The 23,562-nt window shown below is 50.4% G+C and overlaps 1 protein-coding gene across 7 annotated transcripts in view; it reads right to left on the minus strand.

Moving 5' to 3' along the window:
- The window catches only part of NSMF (NMDA receptor synaptonuclear signaling and neuronal migration factor), a 46,658-nt gene that overhangs the window by 11,960 nt on the left and 11,136 nt on the right, over positions 1-23,562 (minus strand). Inside the window, exons 3-10 of one of the 7 annotated variants that reach the window (XM_032130607.1) lie at positions 13,937-14,413; positions 11,023-11,098; positions 9,285-9,290; positions 8,720-8,788; positions 4,786-4,838; positions 2,808-2,897; positions 1,086-1,207; positions 130-213 (exon numbers count right to left, since the gene is read on the minus strand). In XM_032130607.1, coding sequence (XP_031986498.1) covers positions 130-213; positions 1,086-1,207; positions 2,808-2,897; positions 4,786-4,838; positions 8,720-8,788; positions 9,285-9,290; positions 11,023-11,098; positions 13,937-14,413 — 977 coding nt within the window. The remainder of the gene's footprint in view (positions 1-129; positions 214-1,085; positions 1,208-2,807; positions 2,898-4,785; positions 4,839-8,719; positions 8,789-9,284; positions 9,291-11,022; positions 11,099-13,936; positions 14,414-23,562) is intronic. The other 6 variants (XM_032130608.1, XM_032130609.1, XM_032130611.1 and 3 more) reach the window with 6 other exon arrangements.

Consider the following 23,562-nt stretch of genomic DNA (forward strand, 5'->3'; position numbering starts at 1 on the left):
ACACACCCTCCGCCCCTTCCTGACAGCTTTTCCAAAGCACATCAGTTTTTTGGGGTCACCCTAACGGGCACCAGGGAAATAAATAGTCTCTATGTGACTCCTCAGCCACAGCAGAATTGATTTACTTACGTAGAGGATGGGGATGATGGAGGGGTCGTCCCTGCGGATAATTGTTGGGACATACTCTGCTTTGGGCACCTTGGAAGAAATGAGCTGCAAAGGGGAAAAAAGGTGCAACAGCATGAGGAGAAGTCTCATGTAGAAGTAGAGTCTGGACAGAAGCACAAAGGCCATAAAATAGTGCCCTGTTGAGCTGTTCTCAGGTGTTACTCGAGGTAGCAGCTAACCCAGTCTATCCACAACCCATTGGAAGGTGTTCCAGCCCAGAGCACCCCTAGGCCTGCCAAGTACCCTTGGGTGTCACCACTTCCTTGACCCCCAGGACATGAGCACACAGCTCTGCCCCCCAGCTGCACTGGGCCCAGAACAGTCTGGAAAGGGGAGACTGAGGTGCACAGAGGATGGAGCAGCTTGTGCACCACCATGGATGGCTGTATCCCAGTGAGGATCGTTCCTGCAAAGCCTCCTCCTGGCTGTAGGGAGCGTTCAGCTTCTGGTGGGACCTGCACAGGGTCCAGCCAAGGGCTGGCACTGCACCAGGCACAGCAGGCACAGGGCTGCAGGCATCAGACAGTGCCTGACAACTCTGGCTGAAGCCTCAGCTGGCTCCAGCAGCACCAGAGCCTGAACTCTCTTGTGATTCCAGGCCCCTCAGTTCCTCGCTCTGGGAGCAGAACTGACAGGGGTGCTCAGGTCTCTATTTTCAGGGTTAACAAGCCTCAGGCTGACTTGATTCTGTGCTGGTGTCAGTCCTGCTCTGATTCGGACTACAGACCCCTCCTTCTACTTTTCTTTCAACGCATTATCCCCAGCAACAACAGATCTGAACCCATGTCATGTCTTGGTTCATCTCTGAGTGACCTTCACAGACACCTGAGGCAGTGCCTGTAAAACAGACTGCCCAAGAAGATCCTGAACTTAGCAGCACTGAAAGGATAGGCAGAGCCTGAGCTGGAAATGCTCACCATTATTTTTGGTGGAATAAAGTCTTCTCCGTCACATGCCATGGCTTCAAGTTCCTTTTCTGCTTCCCAGTTCAAGTCAAAATCACCATCCAGAGTCCCGCAGGAATCCTGAAGGTCATGGCCTGCCAGAACACAGGGAGCATTACAAGGGCAGAACAGCCTTCCCCACTACTCCATCCTGCCTTGGCAGCTTCCTCACAAGAGATGCCACGAGACTCGTGCCCTCTTGTCACCCACAGAGTGACAGACACCACTTTGGGGCTGGTGTCTTCAAACAGACAAACACGTAACAAATGAAGAGTGCACAGAGAGCTCACACCACGTGTCACAGAACTTCATCACTCTCGCAGTCACCAAGCTTGGTTTTCAAATGCTAAGACACAACAATCACCCTGTCACTTCAGAAATGGGGAAGGAGACAGAACGCAGACAGACTCTCTACACTTCAGCACTGCCAGGCTGATAAGCAAAAGTCCAAAGACTTCAAAGCTGGTCTCCTTGTAGTAATTACTGCTCTGACTACATCTTTTGAGGGATTATAAAGAAAATCTGCCTTGTTGGTCAGCCTGATCCTGGCAGAGAAGTCTTAGAGCGTGCGTGAGGACAGCTGCAACAAACACAGTCATATTGCAACAGTAGACTTGAACTTGCTCTCCAAATTGACCTTACCTGTTGGCCTTCAATGCCTCCTGGGGAAAAAAACATCTGGAAGGAATATAATTGACCATTAAAGGTTAAAAATAGAGATGGTTGCTGGACTGAGGAAGAGAACCGAGGTGCCACTGTTTGTGCCTTTGGGGATGTCCGAGTGTCGCTGGGCAGTGCCTGGAGCCTGTCTGAACCACGGCTTTTCCATGGCTTTTCCATCCGCCTCCGGGCAGCTGAGGGAGCAGGGAGGAGTCAGACTGCCAAACAACAGGGTCATGTTTTGAACCTGGCCTTTCACACACCTCCCCCTGCAACCTGGGTCTTCTACACCTAGCAGGGCCAGATCTCATGCTTACCTGGTAGATCAGGTCATTTCATTAGTGAAATTCACTTCAACATGGGCAAACTCATATCCACCAAGCTCCTGCCTACAGGCTTGCAATAAAATCTGTGTAAAACAGCCATTCCCTTTATAAGAATACAGTGGGAAGATGCTGGCATTCCTTCCTGTAAGTGAACACAACAGCATCTCAGTCCCCTCAAGCAGAACATGGCAGCATTACTGGGGATTCCCAGAGGGATTCCTGGCAGCCCAAATGAAGATCAGATTGCCCCAAGCTATCACCTGTGCAGGAAATCAAAGCTCCATCTCATCAGCTGTGTTCTTGAGCTATTCCAGGCTAGGAAAGAGCTCAGAAGGGGCTCCTGCATGGGAAGCCACATTAGCCCCACTACAGTGAAGGTAGCCTTGGACTGGTGAGCTTCCAGAGAGGTTGTTTTGGTGCCAAGAGGATAAGGGATGATGGGAACAGAGGGCTGTAAGATAGCTGTACCACTGGGTACCCTTTGGCAAAATAACCTGAGGTTGGATGAGTTGTGCTCTACAAATAAATACAGGTACACACAGATGAACAGGTACATACACCTGGAGCGCTACCTGCTCCGATCTCAGGAAACTAAAAAAGGATCACAGACAGGACAGAAGGGCACAGAGGAGTTACTCCAGTGGGACTCCAGTCAACAACTGCTGGAGGGTTTGCCCACAGGAGGAAGCTCAAAGGACTCAGAACTCACTTTCTCGAGAGTCATGGAAGGAATCAGCTTTGATGGGAGTCGGGTCACTCCAGGACCTGCTGAAGCTCCTCTCACGCCGTTCGGCAAATGCTAAAGGATAAAACCAGAGCACGACATTAACAGATCCCAAAGCACCTCTGCTGCTGCCAGCAAACAAATCATCCAGCAGATTGCCACCAAAGCCACACAACACAGACTCCCCTGGGCTGGTCCTTCCACTTGCCAAATGTGAGTCCTTTCCACACAGCAGAGACAAAGTGCCCACTTGTGCACACGATGGGACGTGGAACACAGAAAAAGGACAACACTTGATGGTCTCTCCTTAAATGCACACGGCTCAAACCTCAATTAAACCAAGGCCATTCCAGTGTCCCAGTGTAAGTGCTCGGACTCCAAGGCCTCACAGAAACATGCACTGCACAGCTAATGACACCTGCATGGCCAGAAGAAGGCTGTAGCTTTCCAGTCAGTTCTGCCTTCATGTTCTATTGGCATCCCAGTCGGAGTTGGGAGGGGATCTCTCTGGAAAGCCCATGCTTTCTACATTTTATTGCAAAAGAGGAAGTCCTTCAGCCTTTGCTTGCCTGCACTCTTGTGAGCACTACTCATGCCTTTTCTTTCCTCCAAGGAGTGCTGCATTGTTTGCACCGGCATTTCCCAAGCACAATCCAGGGAGCTTGGCTCAGACGGCTGCACCACAGGCAAATTCCTGGGAACTGGCAACCATCATGTCTGACTTGGCAAGCCCATGTGAGAGCCATTATGCTGGGATTAACAGCCACTTATGGGCACTAATAGCTATTTCTGGTGGCAGACAGAGTCTGCAGCAGGGAATTGAGTAACAGCAGCGCAGGAATTCACTGCGGATCAGCATCACAAGAGCAGCCTGTCCCCTGCTGAAGTGTGTCCAGGGTGGATGTCTGGGGAGACAAACCACATCTTCAGTTCTTCAGGTGATCCCCATCCTCAACTTTTAGTTAAACCCAGGCATTTTGCTACTGTGCACAGGAAGAAAGCTTTGAAAACATGACCCAAGAGTTCCTGAGGCAGAGACACGCCTGAGCTTCCCGGAGGTGAGCCCTGTCCATGTCAGGCAGTGCAAATTCAGATGCCAATGAAGACTCTGGAAAGGGCAAAGCTCTTTGCCCATCACTTCCCACAGCACATGAGAAAGGAAAGAATGCAAACTGAACTCAGCAGCGCTTTGCTGTCTGTGGGCACTCTGTAGATGATGCCTGGCCAGGGGGTGGGAAGAACAAGCTGTTTTCTCTTCTGGAGCAATCCTCAGCTCTCAGGAGCACGTTACACCGCTTTCACAGCTCTAAGGGAGTTGCTCAACCAAGTTATGGAGGATTGTTGCCTTCTCCAGGGAAAGGGAACTGCCACTTTGCAAGCCTAAGAGATAATTTCTTCCCCAGTGAGGCGTAACGCTCCCTGATTTCCCCCTTGCTCCAATCTCTTCCCTGATCCTCTTCTTTCTTCCTTCCACCATCCTCTCAGTTCCCACCAGGCAACTTTCCCCCAGGTCCTGCTGTGGAGATGGCGGTGGGACAGGGGAGGAGGGGACAGCCAGCACTCTGTGTGGCACATGGAGCCACAGCTGGTCACAGCTGCAGAGAGAGGCCAGGCAGCTCTGCTGGACTCCCAGCTCGGATTCTCCTCACTGGCCTCCACACCAGTGATCACCAAAATCCTCGCAGGGGACACAGATGCTGCAGTGTTCCTTCCATGCCTTGCACCAGAGATGTCCCACAGCCATGGCAGAGGGTCCTTGGGAACAGCCTCCAGGCTGCTGCAGGCATCCACGTGTCCTGGACGCTTGCAACCACCTGGCCTTCTTGTTTGTAGGGTAAAATGGCACCAGCAGGTCAAATCCTCTCTCCAGCCCAAAGCCAGGTCCTCTCAACCCACATCTGCATGTGACAGAATTCCCACAAATCCCAGCTCCTCACAGCCACATTTCCAGGTGCTCACTTACTTTGTGCTTTAACCCTTCGGCTCCCCACCATGCGGAGGTGCTTCCGAAAATTCCTGCAAGAAAGGCCAAACACAATGTTTGAGGAAGGTGACACGAAGCAACACCTGGACTCAGGACTGTGAGAACAGGGAGGAAGAAAATAAAATGGGGATGATGGTGTATTTCCTTCTGGGCTTTCCAAAGCTGGAGACCAGGTCCCCAAGCCACAGTGATTCAGTGCTGGGGATGGTGATGTTTGTTGAGGGGGGCTGTTCTGAGCTGCCTGGGCTGCTGGCACAGGGCAAGTGGGGTCCCACAGGGCAGCCCCCTGCTCAGGGATGCTTTCCCTTTTCTATGGTTAAGGTTTACCTGTGCTGTACTCGCTGAGCACACCCACTGCCCGTGCTGGCAGTGCTCCCTCTTTCAGTAACTGCTCCCCTCTCTCCAGCAGGAATGTGGGGTGCCCAGGCTCTGCACACACCATGCTCGTGGCTGTGCTCATTCCCAAACACAGCAGCTCCTAAATGCTCTCCCCTGCTGTTGGTAACCATGCAGCCCATGCTGCTCTCCAGGCAGAGCTGGGGGAGACCAAAGCAGGTTCTCCCTCCTTGCACAGCAGAGTTCAGTGATGCTGCCTGTCCCCACGGGCCTGCTCTCCCCGTGTGCTGCCCTGCCCTGGCCTCACAGGCAGGTCCAGAGGGGCTGCAGAGCACACAGCTCTGAGGGAAAGCCCTGGGGAGCAGCTACACCCCAGAGTCAGGTCTGTGTAAAACAATGTCCTGGCCACTCCTGAGAGGCCACGGCAAAGGGACTCTTTGTCCTCCAAGTGTAAGGGACCAGTTGCTTTTCGTTTCTCATCACTCACTAGGCAGGAACAGGACAGGAACAAACAGGACAGCAGAAGAGACAGGGAGAAGCAGCACCAAGAGAAGTGTCACCTCTCCATGAACCCTATTTAGTGACTGCGGCTTCACCCCACAGTGCAGCCCCAGGATGACAGAGAGCCCATGCACTGGGCACCCTACATGGAGTGGGGGAGCCTTCCTGGATTCCTCGTGCCCCCCAACACACAGGGCAAACACCAGGCAACAGAGACCACAGCTGGTGAAAGGGTAAGTCACAAGCTGTCTGGCTCACACACAGGTTAGTGGGATGAGTAAGGACACGGTACAACCATGCAGATGCTGTAGCAAACTGACTGGACCAGAAGACACTTACAGCACTGACACGAGGTTATTCAGATAAACTTGGATACATCTGCTCCTATGCAGAGATCCACACAAACACAGCCCTCACGGGACAGCACCTAACCCACATCACCTCCTGCACTTCCTCACTTTGGCCTGGGATCGCTTGTTGTCATCAGGCTCCAAATTCAGCAAGAAGGAAAACCAGCAGCTGGGAGCAGCATCATTCCACACCAAATTTCCATCTGTGCTTGGGCTATTAATGTTTCCCAAAGATTTATTTTATCTCTACTTGGGTACATGAAGATTCCACTGCTGTGGATGAGACAAGTGCCCCTTCAGACACATCACTGGCCTGGCTCTCTGTGCAAAGCCTTCTGGGGTGCACCATCACTGACAACTGGGTCTGTCTTACAGTGCATTAGACTAAAATCCAAATAAATACAGTATTTTAAGGGAACCAGGGCTGTTCTTTACACAAAAAGGTCTCAGACATGTTATATGGAAATCTTTCTGGTCTGTTGTGAGCCTGAGATCATACCAGACACTGAGAACTTGTCAACTGCCAAGGCCACTGTCACATCCTTTGGGCTTTTGGTATTTTGGAGTAAAATCCACTTTTCTGTTAAATGCTCAGCAGTCCTCTCCACAGGGGAGTTTCTTCAGACCTTGGGGGCAGATGGGTAAAGCAGCCTTTGGCATGGAAAAAGGTTGCTCCCAGCTGCCTGGACAGCTTGGGCTTTCCCATGAGAGACCTAAATACCATCCCCTAAACACTGCTGAGAGCAGCTCCAAGAAAATTCCAGCTGTTCAAGGTTAACCACTGCACTAAATACTCAGAGAATGGGACAAAGGCCTTTTGCTCCATCTCTTTTCTTCTAGAAAAAAACCAGCACTTTGGAAAGGAGGTGCAAGTCTGGGACTGCCTCTTAATGTGGGCATGCTGTGAACATCTAGATCCTTCTGGGGGCTTCTTGCAGCTGCCTGGCTCCTCAGGCTCCTCTGTACCTGCATATCAGCGTGACAGGACTGGCCCTGGGGAAGCTGCAACCAGCTCTGTGAGCACTGGGGCTCCCCAAACCTGCCAAGCCTTCCTGCTTGGTTCCTGCAACTGCACCCAGAAACCCTGTGGCATTTGATCCCTTGCAAGATCCCTTCACCCATCATGACACAACCAGAATCCCTCAAGTTTCAGCAGTGAAATCTCCTTATCACTCCCTTTTCTGAACAGTGCTCCTCCAGTGTGCCTCACGATCTGCATGACCCCACGGCACCTCCAGAGTACCCCTCCAGGGTACCCATCCCAGCCAGAGGGGCTCCAAGACACGGCAGTCCCACTCCACACCCTGCAGCTCTGCCTGTGCAGTGGGTCACCACACTCTGCCCAGAAATCTTTTCACTACTCAAACTCCTGGCAGCACCTCCCACATTCTCCTCCCTGGCTGCTCCTGCAGTGGGCAAAGCTCAGGGCATCCCTCAGTCCATAGGCAGCATTCCTGTGGCCACAGCCCACAATCCAGCCTCCCTGGACACCAGGACTCAGCACTGAAGGGGCTGTGTGAGAACAACTGAACCCTGAACAGCCACGAAGGGCTGCACAATAAACACCCAAACCCACAGCGGGGTCCTCCTCACTCCCTGGAGGAGAGAGCTGAGCTCTGCCAGCAATCCCTGCAGCCAGAGCCCCAGCACTGCTGTCCCAGCTCCTCTCTGGGACACGACAGACACAGACAGGCTCCCACTGGGCAGCCCTGCCAAGGGCTCTACCAAGGTACACAACTGCTCCTGCACTCACAGCCCACAGGAACAACCCACTTGCTAACCAAGACTTGCCTCTGCCTAACAAATTCTGAGAAATCTTTTTAAAGATACACTGTCTATTTGTTTAGAGTGTCTTTAGTTTGGATTTTTATTTCTCTTTGTTATTGATGAATAAACACTCACCACCCTGCAGTTGCAAAAAAAAAAAAAAAAATTGCCTGGCAATTTCTCGGTTAAGAAAACCTGATGTTTTTCTCCCACTTGGTTTTGAACAGCGCTGAAGTGATCATGGCAGTTTTTTACCAATGACACATGCTGTGTTATCCTTTTTAGTAGGCTGCCACGAGCCTTGGCACATTTCAAAAACCAAACCAAAAATTCTGATTCCTACTGTGAGTGATGTGCCATAGGAAGCATGCAGAAGGAAACCAGGTCCTTCTGTAATACCTGGACAAGGAATCAGTCCCCATCCACTTTTATTTCCCTTCTATTATTGAAAAAAAAAAAGATTTAAAAGTAGACTTCGGGTCACTAGAGATGTCAATTTTGCCCAGGTCTCAGATTTTTGAGGTGCATTTGTAGATGCAGCAACAGCACACAACTGTATTCATCTAACCTCAAACAAATTCCTGCCTGTGGCAGGGGAGTTGGAACTAGATCATATTTTAGGTTTCTTCCAATCCAAGCCATTCTGTGACGATATGAAATTCCAAGTTGGAATGGGGAAATTGCATCTTTAATTTTTAAAGTATGTATTTTTCTGCCTGAGACACAGATCGTGTGTATTGTATCTGCAAGGTTAAAAGCAACTTGACAGTGTTCTTTAAGAAGATGGAGGTCAGCTATCCTGAGCATCATTCACCTCCACAGCTCCAGCAGAGCCACTGCCAGTGTCCCCAGGACAGCACAGAGACAGGGACAGCCACGGTCAACGGCACCAGGGTTCAGTACTGACCCCAGGGGCCCATGCAACACCAGCCACAGCTACGGGAGGGAAGGGGCCCTACCTCTGGATAAGAGCTGCAGAATCATTCTCTCGTTTCCGTCTCTTCCTCTCTGCGTAGCCCCTGAACGCCCTGGGAAACCATTTCAAGCCATTAACCAAGTCCACAGCGTGGAAGTGGAGAGGACAAGGGACACACAGAGGGAAGCTCTCAACAACAGAGGTTGTGCTGCCCTGGGGCCGGGCAGCACCGCGTGTGGGCCAGGGCTGGGCAGGGCACTCAAACCACAGCTCCTCACTCCCTAGGGCTGCTCCTCAAACATCAGAACATGGCCCAAAGGAGCAACCACCATCCCTGCTCTGGAGAATGGACCTGGGAGCTGCAGGCACACCCCCTCCACACACCAGGATCGAGAGGGACAAAGTGTGCCAGCAACTGAGGGCTGCACTCGGAGGATGATGGTTTGCTGGGATCCGTGTAGGCCTTCCAGGTGTAGCCACCTAACCTCCTGCCAGCTGACAGACAGCCCTAGCACAGGGAAAGCACGAGTGAGTATGATGGACTGGAAAGGAAAGTTTATCCAGGACACCAACAGACAAGGAAATAAAAAAACTAAGATTATACTTACGAGATGCTAGAGATTCCAGGAGACGCAGGGAAAAAGAGAGAGAAAAGGAATTCATTAGTGCTCAGCCCCAGCCAGTGTTCTGAGGGAATTCTCACTCCAGAAGGAATATCTCTTGTTAGGTGGAAGGAAATTGCATTTTAAATTAAACATTTTCAGTGGTGAGACTCTTCCTTGACTGAGCTCAATCCTCCCTGGGGCAGGGCTGACACGTGGCTTGGATGCAAACTGAGCTCCCCGTAGACCCAGAGGATGTGCAGATGTACAAGAGCTGTGTGTGGCCTGCCAGGCTGCACCACCACGAGCTCCTGGAGCAGGGAGAGCTGCTCCCACCATGACAAACTCTGCTGAAGCTGGCTCATGCTGCCTGCTCCATGAAGGGAACGAGCGCAGCAGGTTGAAAATGCTGGAGCAGAGGCCAGGGGCCCCTGGGGAGTCATCCCAGCCCCTTAGGGAGGTGCCCTGAACTTCTGGAGGAGTTTCTGTGTCACTTCCAGAGGCAGCACAGAAGCTCCAGAAATGTTAACCACGGGAGTTGTGCTCCTCCAGGGCTCCCTCAGGGCACCATTTCCCAAAACAACCCCACGCTGGCCTTCAAGCCCTGCAAGCTCTGCCACAGGGACCATCTGCAACAAATCTGCCCAGGAAATATGAATTCAGACAGCAAAGGCAGTCTCCAAATGTGACTTTGCACATGGTTTGTGGGTCAGATCAGAACTGTGAAATGCCATTGACTGTTATCAGCCAATATTTTTTAAATGTTTTTTTCTGGGGGGTGCAGCTACCCCACTCCTCAGCTCCAGATCCAGCCCTCCCTGCACCAATCCTTCCAGGTCTGATCCAGTCTGGGTTATCCCAAGAGAAATAATCAGCCTCTTTTCAGGGTTTGGGAAGGGAAAAGTGCAAGGGAAAGAAGAAATGTCAGAGAAGCAAGAGTACAAAAAGGATACCAGATTAGACAAGAAGAAAACAGAGAGAGCCAGAGGGCTGAGGGTGTCCCAGACATTGGAAGAAGCACATAGGAAAAAGGTGACAAGGCTGGAGAAGGGCCTTGGAAAGCAGAAAACTGTCTCATTTTCCTCACTGCTTGCCTTAGTCAGGTAGGAAATACTTGAAACCAGGAAGGCAGCACTCCCTGGCAAGCCAGGTACAACTGGGAAACGAGGCTCCCATTACTCCCTTCAGCCCTTTGAGAGCTGCCTCCTCCCGAAACACAGCACCCAGGGACCTGCATGGAGTGTGGAGGGAAAGGCTCCTCCTAACTCACATCCCTCCAGACTCTGCAGGGATTTTACTGACACTTTCACACATGCAGAGCTGCAGGGCTACACCTTATCCCAGAGGAAGGCACCTCTCTGGGGTGAGGGATGCAGGGCAAACCTGGAATAACCTTCCCTTGGGAAGTGGGTGCAGCAGAAGCAGCTGGTGGAGGGTCTCAGCTGGTGATCCCACAGGACCCTCACTCTGCAGAGGCGGCCAGGCCACAGTGTCACAGACAAAACCAGGGAAGCAGAGGAGAGCTGGGTAGCCCAAGCAGTTAAAGAAGGTAAAACCAAACAAATGAGAGCAGTAGGAAAAAACTAGTAAGTGGGAAAGAAAATTAACAACAGACAAGTTCCTCTCTTTCGTTCTCATCTCTGAACAGTGATGCCAAACACACAACTCCTGCTCCAGGCTCTCAGCTTTGAGCAGGTTACGGACTCAGATACAGAACAAAAGCCACAGCAGTGGTTTCACTTACGCTTGCATAGTTGTAGTAGCAGTGTGAAAGCTGAAGAGGTTCTCTTTTGGGAACCAGGTTCGTATGGGGACATCATCTGCAAGAGAGAGAGAGCAAAGCCTGAGCACCCAGTAGGCACAGACATCCTTCAGCCAGCCAGATTTCCTTCCCAAGCTCTTTCTCTCAGGACTTTCCTTCAGCATCCTGCCTTGACTGAACAGGAGATCAGGAGTCTCATCCTCCTCATATAAATGCACACTGCCACCAAGTGCTCTGTAAATTCCTGCTAAGCCAGTCTATCAGGCTACTAAGTGAAGAATAAAAGCTCTATCTTAAGCATAGGAGATTAGAATAATCCAAGAATTACAGAAGTGACATTTGAACTAGGAAAAAAAAACAGGGAAAAGAAACATTTTTCATTAAAAGCATTTTCCAGTCTCTGCCTTTTCCTTTATACCATTGATTTAAACTGTCCCATTCCTCCAATCCTTTCTGATACAGCCTAGTAGAAGATGAAAAGTGTTTACCTTCCACTCAGAACAGTAAGCCTGAAATATCCTCTCTTTTTCTGCCATGGAAGCTTCAACAAACCCCTCACACACCTGCTCCTGCTGACTTGGCCTTCAGGAGTTCCTCTGGTTTGGAAGTCAAACCACCCATCAGCTCCAACAACCTGCAGGTAACTGAGCTGATTTAGTCACCTCTGTTTGTAAACTGCCCTGCCCATCACCTTCACTGAACGACCACTAAGACAAAAAGGAAAATAAGCCACCAATTATGTGTGTGGTGACCAGGAGGAGGAACCTGCCCAAGCTGAGGCTGCAGTCAGGCAGGCAGGGAATCAGAGGGGTGTGGAAATCCACTGGCACAACACCTGTGAGATCTCAGTGGGCTGGATTCCTGGGGTTTGGGGCTGCCTGATTTTTCATCTTGCTTCACACCCAGTTTGTGGCTCCCTTGCCTAATGCCTTGCCCCATGTTGCTGATTGTGTCTTGCTTCAGTCATTCAAGTCTTCAGATCTGACAATATTTAATATTCTGGCATTGTCAAGGTATTTTTTACCTCACTTTCACTTGGCCCAAGCCCAGTCAAGCTCTACATGCCCTCTGCAGGCATAATTACTACAGACCAGCTATCTTACCAAATGTTTCATACAGATCATCACATCCTACAGATTATTCCCTGAAAGTACAGGAAGTGCTGCAATTACAGATGCAAAAAATGCTAACTGCAGCTGGGGAGCCTTCCTTTGAAGTGCAGCTTCCAAGAAATCTATAGAAAGCTGTACCAGACACTCCTTCTCAGCTCACAGTTTACGTCAAGTCCTGTTTAAAGGCACTCCAAGGAAATATATGTACGTTAAATGAAACTGCATTTCAGTATGCTAAAGACTTCTGATGCAGTCCCAAAGTCTACTCTCCTCCAAAACACAGAGACAGAAGCAAAGCAGAACAACCCAGGCTGTAAATGAATTACTTGTTTGAAGCCTCTGACTCACAGAAGTGGTGAAGGAGAAGTTGTACAAATTCCTTTTTAGCCAACAATTCCGTACAGGCTTCTCAGGGACTACTCATCTCAAAGCACTGACAATCTCTCAATGTGTTTTACAGCTTTTAAGCCACTAGCTTTGGTTCAAAGCAGAGCTTATGAACAACAGCTAATATCCTTAGGAGGCTTTGCATGCACCATCACTGGGAGCTTTCTCTCCTTTTCTCATAGATTGGAGTTACCTTAGGAAATATATCCCTGCCCTCCACACAGCACTCAAAGGAGAATAAAGGATTTGGGACTCTTCAGAGGGTAGAACATCAGCAGAGGAGCTCACAGGTGGGGACTGGGCAGCACAGCTCAGCTCCAGAACTCATTCACTGAATTAAAATTCAGATTATGGGTATGGCTGTTGCTGCCAGGAACAGGCAGCACATCCTTTCTGGCCAGGCAGAGCAACTTGTTCTCCTTTCTTGTCACCATCAACTGTGAGGAAACTGTGGAGGAGCCACGGGCTTGCTAAGACTGGAGGGACACCACCACCACATCCAGCATCTCCAGCCACTTCCCACTGCACCCAAATCCCAGCACCTCTGTCCAGGAGTGGCTGTGTCTGTATCAGATGCTGGGAGCAGCCCAGGAGATGACAGCTTGTACTTCCCTGGAACGGTGTCAGGCATCATAAACTCAGCATCAAAATCCATACTCAGGGATGCCAGAGGGGCCTGGCTGCTGTAAGTGTTGGTTTGCAGCAGCAACTTGTCATGTAAATGCAAACAGAAGCAGCACTGTCAGGTGAACCCCTGGGGAAATCAGCCTCTCTTGCCTCCACTCCTCTCTGCTCCCTTTTCCCTGCTAGCCAGGCAGGAAGGACATGCCAGGGAATTCTTCTTGCAAAGAGAAGAATGTTCCCTGAGAACATTGAGCAGGGAAGAAAGGAGGGAATGAAGTCCAACACTGTGTAATTTGCTAGTATCTATGGGAAGCCCATGAGGTGGCACTACATGAGTGGCTTCCAGTGCTGCAAACAAGCATTTTGGGAACACACCAAAGTACAGAACACCATAACCTGAGCTGAGGCTCCCACAGAGCAGTTCACAAAGACTTCCACTGCCCAGCGAGAGGCAGAGAGAGGATCCTGCTCTGAGCTGCCTCTGGGATGAGCATGGATGTAGGGCTTTGACAGAGTCCTTCCTCTCTTGCTCTTCCTCCACAGAAAAGGAGCTCACTGAGCTGCATGAAGGTGTCATGAAAACCACCCAGAGCAGCCACTGATGACCAGGAGCTTGGATGAGCTGGCCTCCAACTGAGCTCAGCTTATTTCAAACTCCTCCTCTGACAACCCCTTTCCAGAAACGCTGGTCCAAGGTACCAGAAGGGCCCAGAATCAAAACCGTGCTGGGATGAGACGGGTGTCACCTTTGGTGTCACCCAGCACTCACTTACCAGACACTCGATCGACACTGTACATCCTCTCCAGCCTTTTCCTGTGCCACCCAGCCTCGCCAGGTGGGTGCTGCTCCAGCTCAATGGACTGCTGGGAAGGGGCAGCCAGCCTGGTGCAGTTGGGGCACTCCTTGGAGCCCTGGCGGCCGCCTGGCCAGGCCTTGCAGTGCCGGACGCCGTGCGAGCCGCCAGCGCCGTGCCCGTGGTGCCCGTGGTGACACTCCTCGTGGGCAGCCCCCTTCATCACCACCAGTTCCATGCTGTCATTCTCATGCTCCGACAGCATCGGCCTCTCGCCGGAGATGGTGTAGACTCGTGGCTTCGGGCCCTCGCTCGGCATCTTCTCCGCCTGCTCCTCGGTGAAGCTCCTCTCGAATTTGCCGTCCGAGATGACCGAGAGCCTGCGCTTGTTCTGGGCCGCCTGCTGCATCTCAGGGGAGTCCTCCTGCCCGATGTAGGAGTCTGCCAGCAGGTGATCTGAAACGAAAGGCACATTTTCCTTAAAGCAAAGCCCCACAGACACTGGAAAATTCAAGAGGCTCTTTGCTACTGCTGTGTAAGGGAGACAGATACAGGAGGTCCCTGCAGGAAGCGTTTCAGATGAGCCTGTGCTCACTGCCGCCTTCTAAACCTCCAGAGCAGGCACTGAAATGAGAGATATTTCTCACAGAGGCCCAATATTTTAAGCATGTGGCGCCACCAAACAAGGCTAGAAGCAAAAGCAGGTCTCACTGCACGGCCTGAAAATGCTGCCATGCAAGGCAGCCCTGGTTCAGCTGCAGCCCTGCTCAGCCACACGAGGGCTACGGAGCCGGTCACAGTCTGCAGGACAAGGACCAGCACCAACTTCTCCAAGTGCCAGACTCTGAGTGTTTGGCACGTTAAGTTCTTTCAGAACACTGGCAAAGGGGCAAACCAAGAAGGTTTGGGGTTGGTTTTTTTTTTTCCTCCTGATTTTCTGCCAGGTGGTTTGACATGAAAGAAATGCAGCAAGATTTCAGCTGACAGCTGCAGCACAGCACCCTGCTGCCGGCACACCCCGGTCTCACAGATGGCCACGGCACGGCCCGTGGGAGCTGTCCTGAAGGAAAACACAGCCACTGCCTTTGTAGGGTAGGAAGATCGAAAGGAGAGAGGCCCATGAGTGCAACTATCTTTGGAGCCCACACACTGGATGAAGTGCCAGGAAATCTCAGCATTTCCATGGCAATTCCATGCATGAACCCAACAGCAGCTCCCACCCACCTGCTAATCCTTTTTCAAGTGGCTGTTAATTACCTCTTACACTTCCCTTCAGATGGGAAGCAGCTTGGGGACTGGCAAAAAGGCTCAGCAGGGAGTGCGTTATTTATGTGATTACTACCCAAAAAATGAAATCATTAGTGTCCAGCACAGACAGAAGCACCTAAAACAGAAGCAGAAAGCAAACCCAAGCCTTTACTTCAGTAGATATTTAAGGAACATAATTTCTTTAGCTACTGAGTCATGACCTGGAAGAATTAGTCCACAATTTGAAGGCTTGGCTACCTTGTAACTGCCCATGAAGTGAAGGAGGAAGAGGAGACCTACCTCTGGACAAGAGTGGTGGTGTATGTGAGTAACATGGACCTTTCACTGCTGCCTATGAAGTGCTCCAGTGCCCCTCAGAGAGGAGCCCTCCCAAGCTGAGGCCATACACTGTCAGCTTTTGACTCTGAAATCCATCCTAGAATGTGCTCACATTGCCCAGGGCCTCTCTCCTTGCTCAGTTTGCAACCAGAATCGAGCTGGTACCAGTACAGGGTGTCACCCTTGTCTCATTTTTCTGCTTGAGATACAACTTCCTCCAGCGCTAATAGGAAATAAATCCATCTCTGCTCAAGGAGTGACTGTCAGGGCTGCTCAGGCTGACACAAGTCAGGTTTCCTTTCATTTGTCTCCTCACAGTCTCTGGATACTGGAGCTGGCAGTTCTGTGACTCCTGGAGCTGGCCAGGAGGAGACACTGTAGGAGTCCAGAAGAAAGAGCTGTGCCTTTTGAACCTGCAGCCGATGCTCTGTCCAGGCTTCAAAAATCCATGCCCAGGTGTAGTGAGGGGTAGTGCCCCTCAGATACTGCCCAGGTAATGTGAAAGGCTGGCAGGGCTCTACTTGCCCCATGGTCAGCGTGGACATCTGCACCTGCTCCAGAAGGGACCTGATGGACAACAAGGACCATTCCAGTGGAAGAAGGTGCTCCACAAGCTGTCATCCAAAAGCATGTACCCACCTGCAGGGTACAGCATCACAGAGCAAACAGTGCAGAGAACAGTCACAGGCTCCAAAGTGTCTCCAAGCATGTGTCACCCCTCAAGAGGCAGCAGGTCCCCTGCATCTGCTCTCCGCAGCTCAGATCCTCCCCAGCTCCAGGATTAACTGTGCTCTAGAGTAGGCATGTCTTGGGAAAACACCACCAAACGACTCCCTGAGATTTGCCAAGAACTGTGCTCGCTAATAGTGCCAAGCAAACCATTTTTAAAATTAAAAACAAAGGCCAGCTCTAAGTACTCGTCTCAGCTTGTCAAATTTACTAATCTGTGTGGGCACAGTGACGCTACAGATTTCTTAAGACACCACAAAATCGTGGCTGACAGCTGCCCCTGTTCCTCCTGAAACTGATACTTGTATGGAAGATGCACAGCCTCCTCAGAGGGAACACACAGGAGTGTCACCTTCACTCACACACTGACAGCCCTGGAATTCAGAGATCCAGGAATTCCTGAGCTCGGGGATCTGTGGCTAAATGGAAAAATGAAGTCCCCAAAGCATAATATGCCTGAAAATGCTCATGATCACAAGAGCAAAGAGATCAATTCCAGTCTCTGTTTTATAAGCACTGAGGTCTGTTCAGCTCCATAAAATTTACGGACATGTAAGTGGGCCATGACTAGTTTCAAGTAAGAGTCAATCTTTTACTGAAATCCTGGCAGGACTGACCAGATATATTTGACATAAACTACCTCCCTGATCTAGCATAAAAAATGTGAGGATAATTCTTTCTTCCTACCTTACTTGTCCCCTCCTCAAGGTGTTTTCACTTGTACTTATGTAGGAGTTTTCATGATCTACACTACAAAGGGCTGCCAGCACACCAATGTGCTTTCTTTTTGTAAAACAATTGGATAATTCTTCATTTTCATTCAATTTAGCACCTTCAATAATTACACATTGGAGAAGCAACTTCATATGCAAGGGAGTATGAAGCTTTATTCAAGAGTAGTCGTTAAGAAAGAATTTATCTACAGAAAAAAAATAGTGTGGAAGGAAAAGAGATTCAAACATCCATCATAATGAATTATTGGCCTCTAAAACAGAATTCACACCACTTCAGGAACCTGTGCATTCACATACACGAGGTCACACACACCAGCAGGCCCAGGATGTGACCAGTGACCCTTGTCTGTGTTTGCATCGAACAGGACCCAGGTGCCAAAGCACTGCACCTGTTGCCATGATGGCATTTGAGGTTAATAGTTTGCTTCTGCTTGGAAAGAAGTCAGGCTGGTTCAGGAATCAATGCTGAATTAGAGCTGAGCCACAGGGATGTTGGGTGAGGAGAACCAAGGGACACTAACTCAGCAATGACTGGAGCTGCCTTCTGGAGTCAGCTGCAGCAGGCTGCTGTTAACACCCTCGCCTCTTACTGCTGCTCCCTTCTTTTCATTTTCACATCGCTGTTGCCATCTCTCCCACTCCCAGCTGCTCCATCAGCCTGCCACGGTAGCCCTGGCCAGCGTGACTGGGCAGCTTGGCACAGCTCCCTCCTCTCCAGCTGCTCCAACACAGCTGACCTGGGAACGACTCTGCTCCCCCACCTGCCCTCAGGAGCAACACCTGTGTCTCACACAGCTGCAAAGCTACTTAGGACCAGATAAATCAGGGTCCTCAGGTTCTTTTCATCTTGATTCCTGCTCTACATGGATTTGTTGTACACGAGGGACTGAGCAGCAAGACAAAGGGAAAAAGACCAGTGTGCTTGATTTGTAGATCATGTGTCCATTGGTACCAGAAACATCCAGATGGCATTTCCATCACTTCCCTGTCTACCTAGGCCAAGTCCAGCAGGGCTTGACATCCACTCCTGAGGGCCAAACCACTTCTCACTCCCCTTGTTAGTACTTGAACACACATCTTTTTGTCTTCACTTGCTCCTGTCTGACATTTCTTTCTTCACCTTCCACACAGCACTGCCCAACACAGGGCACATGCATGACCAAAGACTGACAGCAGTGATAATTTGTGCTGGGCACCTGGCAGTGTCTTGGGAGAAAAAGAATCCACATTCTCAGTACATGTAGTTCCTGACAATTAGGCATTTATTAGTATTAGATACTTACAATACATCCTTTCTCATTCAGTAACTCCAGCCTGAGCACTCACTCTGACTTAGGGAACTGAGAAAGGACTTGCACATTTTTCCTTTCACTGCCACCACGTTTCTCCAGAGCAGGGAACGTGCTGGGATCAGCCCCAGCTGCCTGATGCCCATCCACAGCTGTGGAGCCAAACTCCTATCTGCTGCAGACTGCCTTGTGACCCTGTGGGATGAGGAGTTTATAAATCAAGGCAGAATACAGCCACAAGGCATAGACAGAAGCTCCAAATTTATTCCTGTATTTAGCAGCTAAACTGATGATTAAAGCACCTTAGATTTAAAGCCTCTGCTCCAGCATCAGAGGCAGAGTGGCAAAGGGGAATCCAGACAAACCCTATTAAAAGAACATCTGTCATCTCAGCAAAAAAAAATTCAGAGAGACAGTTCTCTCTTCCCTGTTCCTCCTCAGCTGGAACTCTCTGGGCCTGATGTTTATGACAATTAAGTTCCAACTTTAAATGAAAGAACTGCTGTAGTCACTGAAGATGAATGGAAAGTTTTGAGGTGTACAGCACATGGAAGTAGGAATGAAGTTAATGATGTTTTTACCTTGCACCAGAAGGAATCCAGGTGACTCCCTCAATGAGGAGAGCAGAGAGGTGCTCTGGCCAGAGCAGAGGGCACTGCAAAACCCTTAATAACCATTCAAACAGCACAGCTGAGCAGTTTCTCTTGCAATCCCAACTCCAAGACCTCCCACATGCCTGTCACTGCCCCTCAGGTGTGCTGGCAGGTCCTGGTCCCCTCTGCTGCCTCTCAGAGACAATGCAGAGCTTCCCCTCATGCCAGCTCTATTCTCCCAACATTGTGACCCTTGGCACAGGACGGGCAGCCCACCCTGCTGGGCCCAGGGCTGAAATGTGATCAAGAAATAGCCACGGGAAAAAATGGGAATTTTGTTCAAGTTATTGAAGCATGAGGCAGAGATATAAAGATGAGAGATACAACAATAAAAAAAGGTCACAGTGGCATTTCAGCCATGCAGTAGCTTCAGAGCCAAGTGAGTAGACAGAATCACAGAATAGCTGGGGTTGGAAGGGATCTCTGGAGATCATCCAGTCCAACCCCCTGCCAAGGCAGGGTCACCTTGAACAGGTGACACAGGAACACATCCAGGTGGGTTTGGAACATCTCCAGAGAGGGAGGCTCCACAGTCTCCCTGGGCACCTGTCCCAGGGCTCTTTTTACCTTCCTCATGCTGAGGTGGAACTTCTTGTGGTTTAGTTTGTGGCCATTGCTTCTCGTCCTGTCACTGGCACCACTGAACAGAGTCTGGCAGCATCCTCTGACACCCCCAGGAGATATTTATGTGCATTAATCAGATCCCCTCTGAGTCTTCTCTGCTCCACACTAACCTGACCCAGCTCCTGCAGTCTCCCCTCACATGAGAGATGCTCCAGACCCCTCATCATCTTTGTAGCCTCCACTGGAGCCTCTCCAGCAGCTCCTTGTCTTTCTTGAGCTGTGCACAAGGACATGCACAGTGTTCACTATGGATTCCCTGAGGTCTAACCAAGCCAGCCCCACCATGGGCACCCTGACCCCGCTGCTCCCGAGGAGGGAACGTCACACGCTTCCCTGCAAAGCCACAGGGAACAGGCAAAGGCTGCTTCTGTAAAGGAGCTGCTCTGAGAAACCAGAAGGTCACTTAACTATGACAAAATGGTTCCAATTAGTCTTCTCTGCTCTAACGGGCTTTGAAAACAAACAAACTCGAGACAGCATTGACCTGGCGTCTCGTAGGTGAGCAACCTTTTAGTCTGGCCTGTAACATTAATGTGAATAGATGAAATTGCTACTGTGAGACAGGACCCAAAGGAGCAAGTGGCAGCTCCATCACCGGCCTCGGCATCTCCATGGTAACACCGTGACCTACGTCTTTGTTCCCTTTATAAGCCATCCACATATTCCCTAGCAAGTTCCAGGATCCACCCACACCACGCTTGCACTGGCTGATGCTGGAAGCGGCCTGAAGCCCTCAGAGATGAGATTTCACATCCCTGCTCTGTCCTGAGCTCAGGCCACCTACAACTCCCTCCAGAACAAGGGCTCTTCCTGAAAAGGCCACATCTGCCTCATCAGCACAGGGATACACCAAGAGCAGGGCCAGGTGCACTGCTGGGTCTGTCCTGGGGACAGGACAAACATCCTCTAGAAAAAAGGCCACCCTGGTGCTTACCCTGAGCCAGGCTCTGCTGGCAGCTCCACAGTCTGAATGTCCCTCTCAGAGCACTGAACAGCTGCAGCTTTACTTGCTGGTGGCACATAAAGCTCAGCTCGCAGGTCGCTCAGCCTGAAGCACCTGTGAAGCCTCACCTGGGGTTTCTCTAGCCCCATGCCAGTTTCTGGCAGCATCAGGAAGCTCCTCTGTGTGTGGCTGATCCAGTGGCACAGGCACAAACATGGCTTTGCTCCTGCCACCCCTCCCCACTGCCACTTGGCTTGGAGAAGCTCACAAGGGCCCTCTTCTCCTTACACACTCACATTGATGACTGAGACATCATGCAAGAAACAAAGGGAAGACACAAAGATTACTTTTTTCGAGCTTAAAAAGAAGCCTTTTCCAGTTTCAGGTAACTGGCCCCTTTGGTTTGTCCTGATGCCAACCAGTAGCCATGCTGGTTTAGCAGGAGTCACAGAGAATTTGGCTTAAGGCCTGCTAGGCAGCTCCTGCCCAAGGCCCAGCACCTCTGCAGCACCAAGGACACCTTGTCTCTCTCTCTTCCTTCCCACACAGCTTGCCCAGAGCAGCCAGTCACAGCAGGCAGCCTGGTGCTGCATCCCACAGCCCCACACTCCAGCAGCAGCAGCTGCCCTCCCAATAACCCCTCCAAGCAAAACAGATCAGAAGAGTAACAGGAAAAAAAACCCCACAGCTCCCTCCCAATCCTTGTGTCTGAATGCCAGCTCACCAGGACGGATCCCTGCTTCCCCAGACAGGAGGGAATTTCTCAAAGGCTCTGCCTGCTGTCCTTTTCAGTGTCACTGCCCCATGCCCTGGTACCTCTTCCTCTCACAGTCCCAGAACACGGAGATAAAATCCAATGCATTATCTCAGTGTGGGGCCTCTGACACCCAGGCTGGAGCATGTCCAAAATTCCATGAGCTCTGCAAGACTCTGAGTGATTATTTCTTCCATGCTTTATTCTCTGCAGCCTTTTTACACTTCCCTTTCACAACATTTCGATCCCTTTCTGCATCTTTCTTCTAAGTCTGTCCCAAGGGACACCCACCTCTACATTAAAAGGTACCAGAAAGCTACAAAAGTTAGCAAAGACTCTGGGCACAGCCTTGGAGGCAGAATGAATGCTGAACATGGCAGAGTGCTCTTCGTAGGAACCTTCCCAGACCTTCAGCCTGCATGAATAAGCCAGCAATTAGTAGAAGCAGGAAGAGAGCAGGAAGAGAGCAGGAGATGCATCGCTACCCTGGCACCAGCTCCCTCAACACATCCATACCCTGTTACCTGCAGCACAGTCCAACCTTCCCTTTCTTTCTGATTCCTCAAAATATCTTAAAGATCAGGGGAAAAAAATCTGAGTGATCCCAAAGGGACAATTCCTCCATCCTCTGCATTCATAGCCCATCAGCAGGCAAGTGCCCTGTTCCAAAAGGGAAACAAAGGGAAGAAAACTCTGTATTGTCATCATCCCTGACATAACCTCTGAGAAAGAGGAGAGGTAAGTGCACCTCCCCAGTCACCTGGAAAAAAACTCTTCCAGAATAAGGCACTGAAGAGTTGCATAGGAATAGTCACACAACATTTCTGAGCCACAAAGTTCTTGGATCTCACATTGGGAAGAAGCAGAAGTTGTAACCACCAACAAACGCTCCCCCTCACCTTTTCTCCCTCCAGGTACACCCTGCAGCACCTGCAAGCCTCCCTACCTCGTGCAGCTGTGCAACTCCACAGCCACTGCCCCAGCAAAGCAAGCAGAGCATGAACACAATGTGCTTTTACTGCAAACAGGAGGCAAACACAGCCCTGCACAAAACTCAGCCCTCGTTCCAATGCTTGGACGAGGCAGCTGGCCTGTCCTGCTGATCTACAATCCCTCTGCACCTCTTCATTACCACTCCCCAATTTCTCCAAGACATTCTGCCACACACAAGCTCTCCAGAGGAGCCACCACAAATAGAAGTTACGACTGAAGAAGCAGCTTTTTGATCGGCTGTGGAATGTGAAATTATGAGGGATGCAAAAGCCATTGCATCTTTTCCTTTCCTTGGAATCAAGGGACTAAGAAGATAAAAAAAGGCAAAGCAAAATGGACAATCCCCAGAGAACAAAGTGCAGCAGAAGTGGAGCAACTTGGGGCAGTGTCTGCACACGTGGCATCTCCCTCCATGTCTCCATGGGTCTCCTGGGGCTGCCTGGGGTGTCAGAGTTTCACCCCTCTGCCGAGGATAAAGCAGCAAAGAACTGACATCCCAGATTCACACCTGCCTCACTTTCTGCACGAGGATTGCCCTATGCAGGGAGAGAGAAGGGTTCTGGCTCTTGGGTCCAGAAAAGGAGGATTCTGCCCTTCCCTCCTCTATTTATGCCTTCATTGTCCCACTGATGGCTCTACCACCTTCCTGCTCCTCAAAACCCACAACTCTTTTCCCTCACTGCATTCATCAGTGACTTTAAGCCTTTCTTAAACCATTTTTTTCTAGACTGAATCAAGGCCTGCCTCCTTCCAGTCATATTTAGGCCAGAGCCTTCATCCTGATGCCATGAAGATTTTTGCCTTTTCTTTTATACCCCTGTTATACCTTTCTACAACTTCTGTATTCCTAATGCTTTTTCCCTACATTCTTGGACTTGTTTGTCAAGCTAAGAGACTCAACATTTTAGAAGCTTCGTAGCTAGGGATCAGTGTGCCCCAGACCCCAAGGTCCTCTCCAGAACACATTCTGTAAACCAAGATAGAATCATCCAGGGGAAGGCTCCTTGGAGAGAGGGGCTCACTTGAGCCTCTCATTGGGGAATCTTTGATAGAGATGCTAATTAGTAACACCTATAATGTCATACCCAATCTTTTGGGCATATTCAGTGGGGTGCATTTCGATGCATATGACCTGGACATGTGCACCTAAGGATCCTTACAATAAATACCAAGGTAAAATCCCTTTTCCCGTTCTAACTGTGTTTGACTCTTGATTTTAAGAGCAGGAAAAGGCATCAATCCCAGCTCAGTGTGCTGGCAGTGCAGGGAGCACCTGGGTGCACAGCTGGGGTTATGACA

Source organism: Corvus moneduloides, chromosome 21, assembly GCF_009650955.1.
Source record: "Corvus moneduloides isolate bCorMon1 chromosome 21, bCorMon1.pri, whole genome shotgun sequence".
Lineage (NCBI taxonomy): Eukaryota > Metazoa > Chordata > Aves > Passeriformes > Corvidae > Corvus > Corvus moneduloides.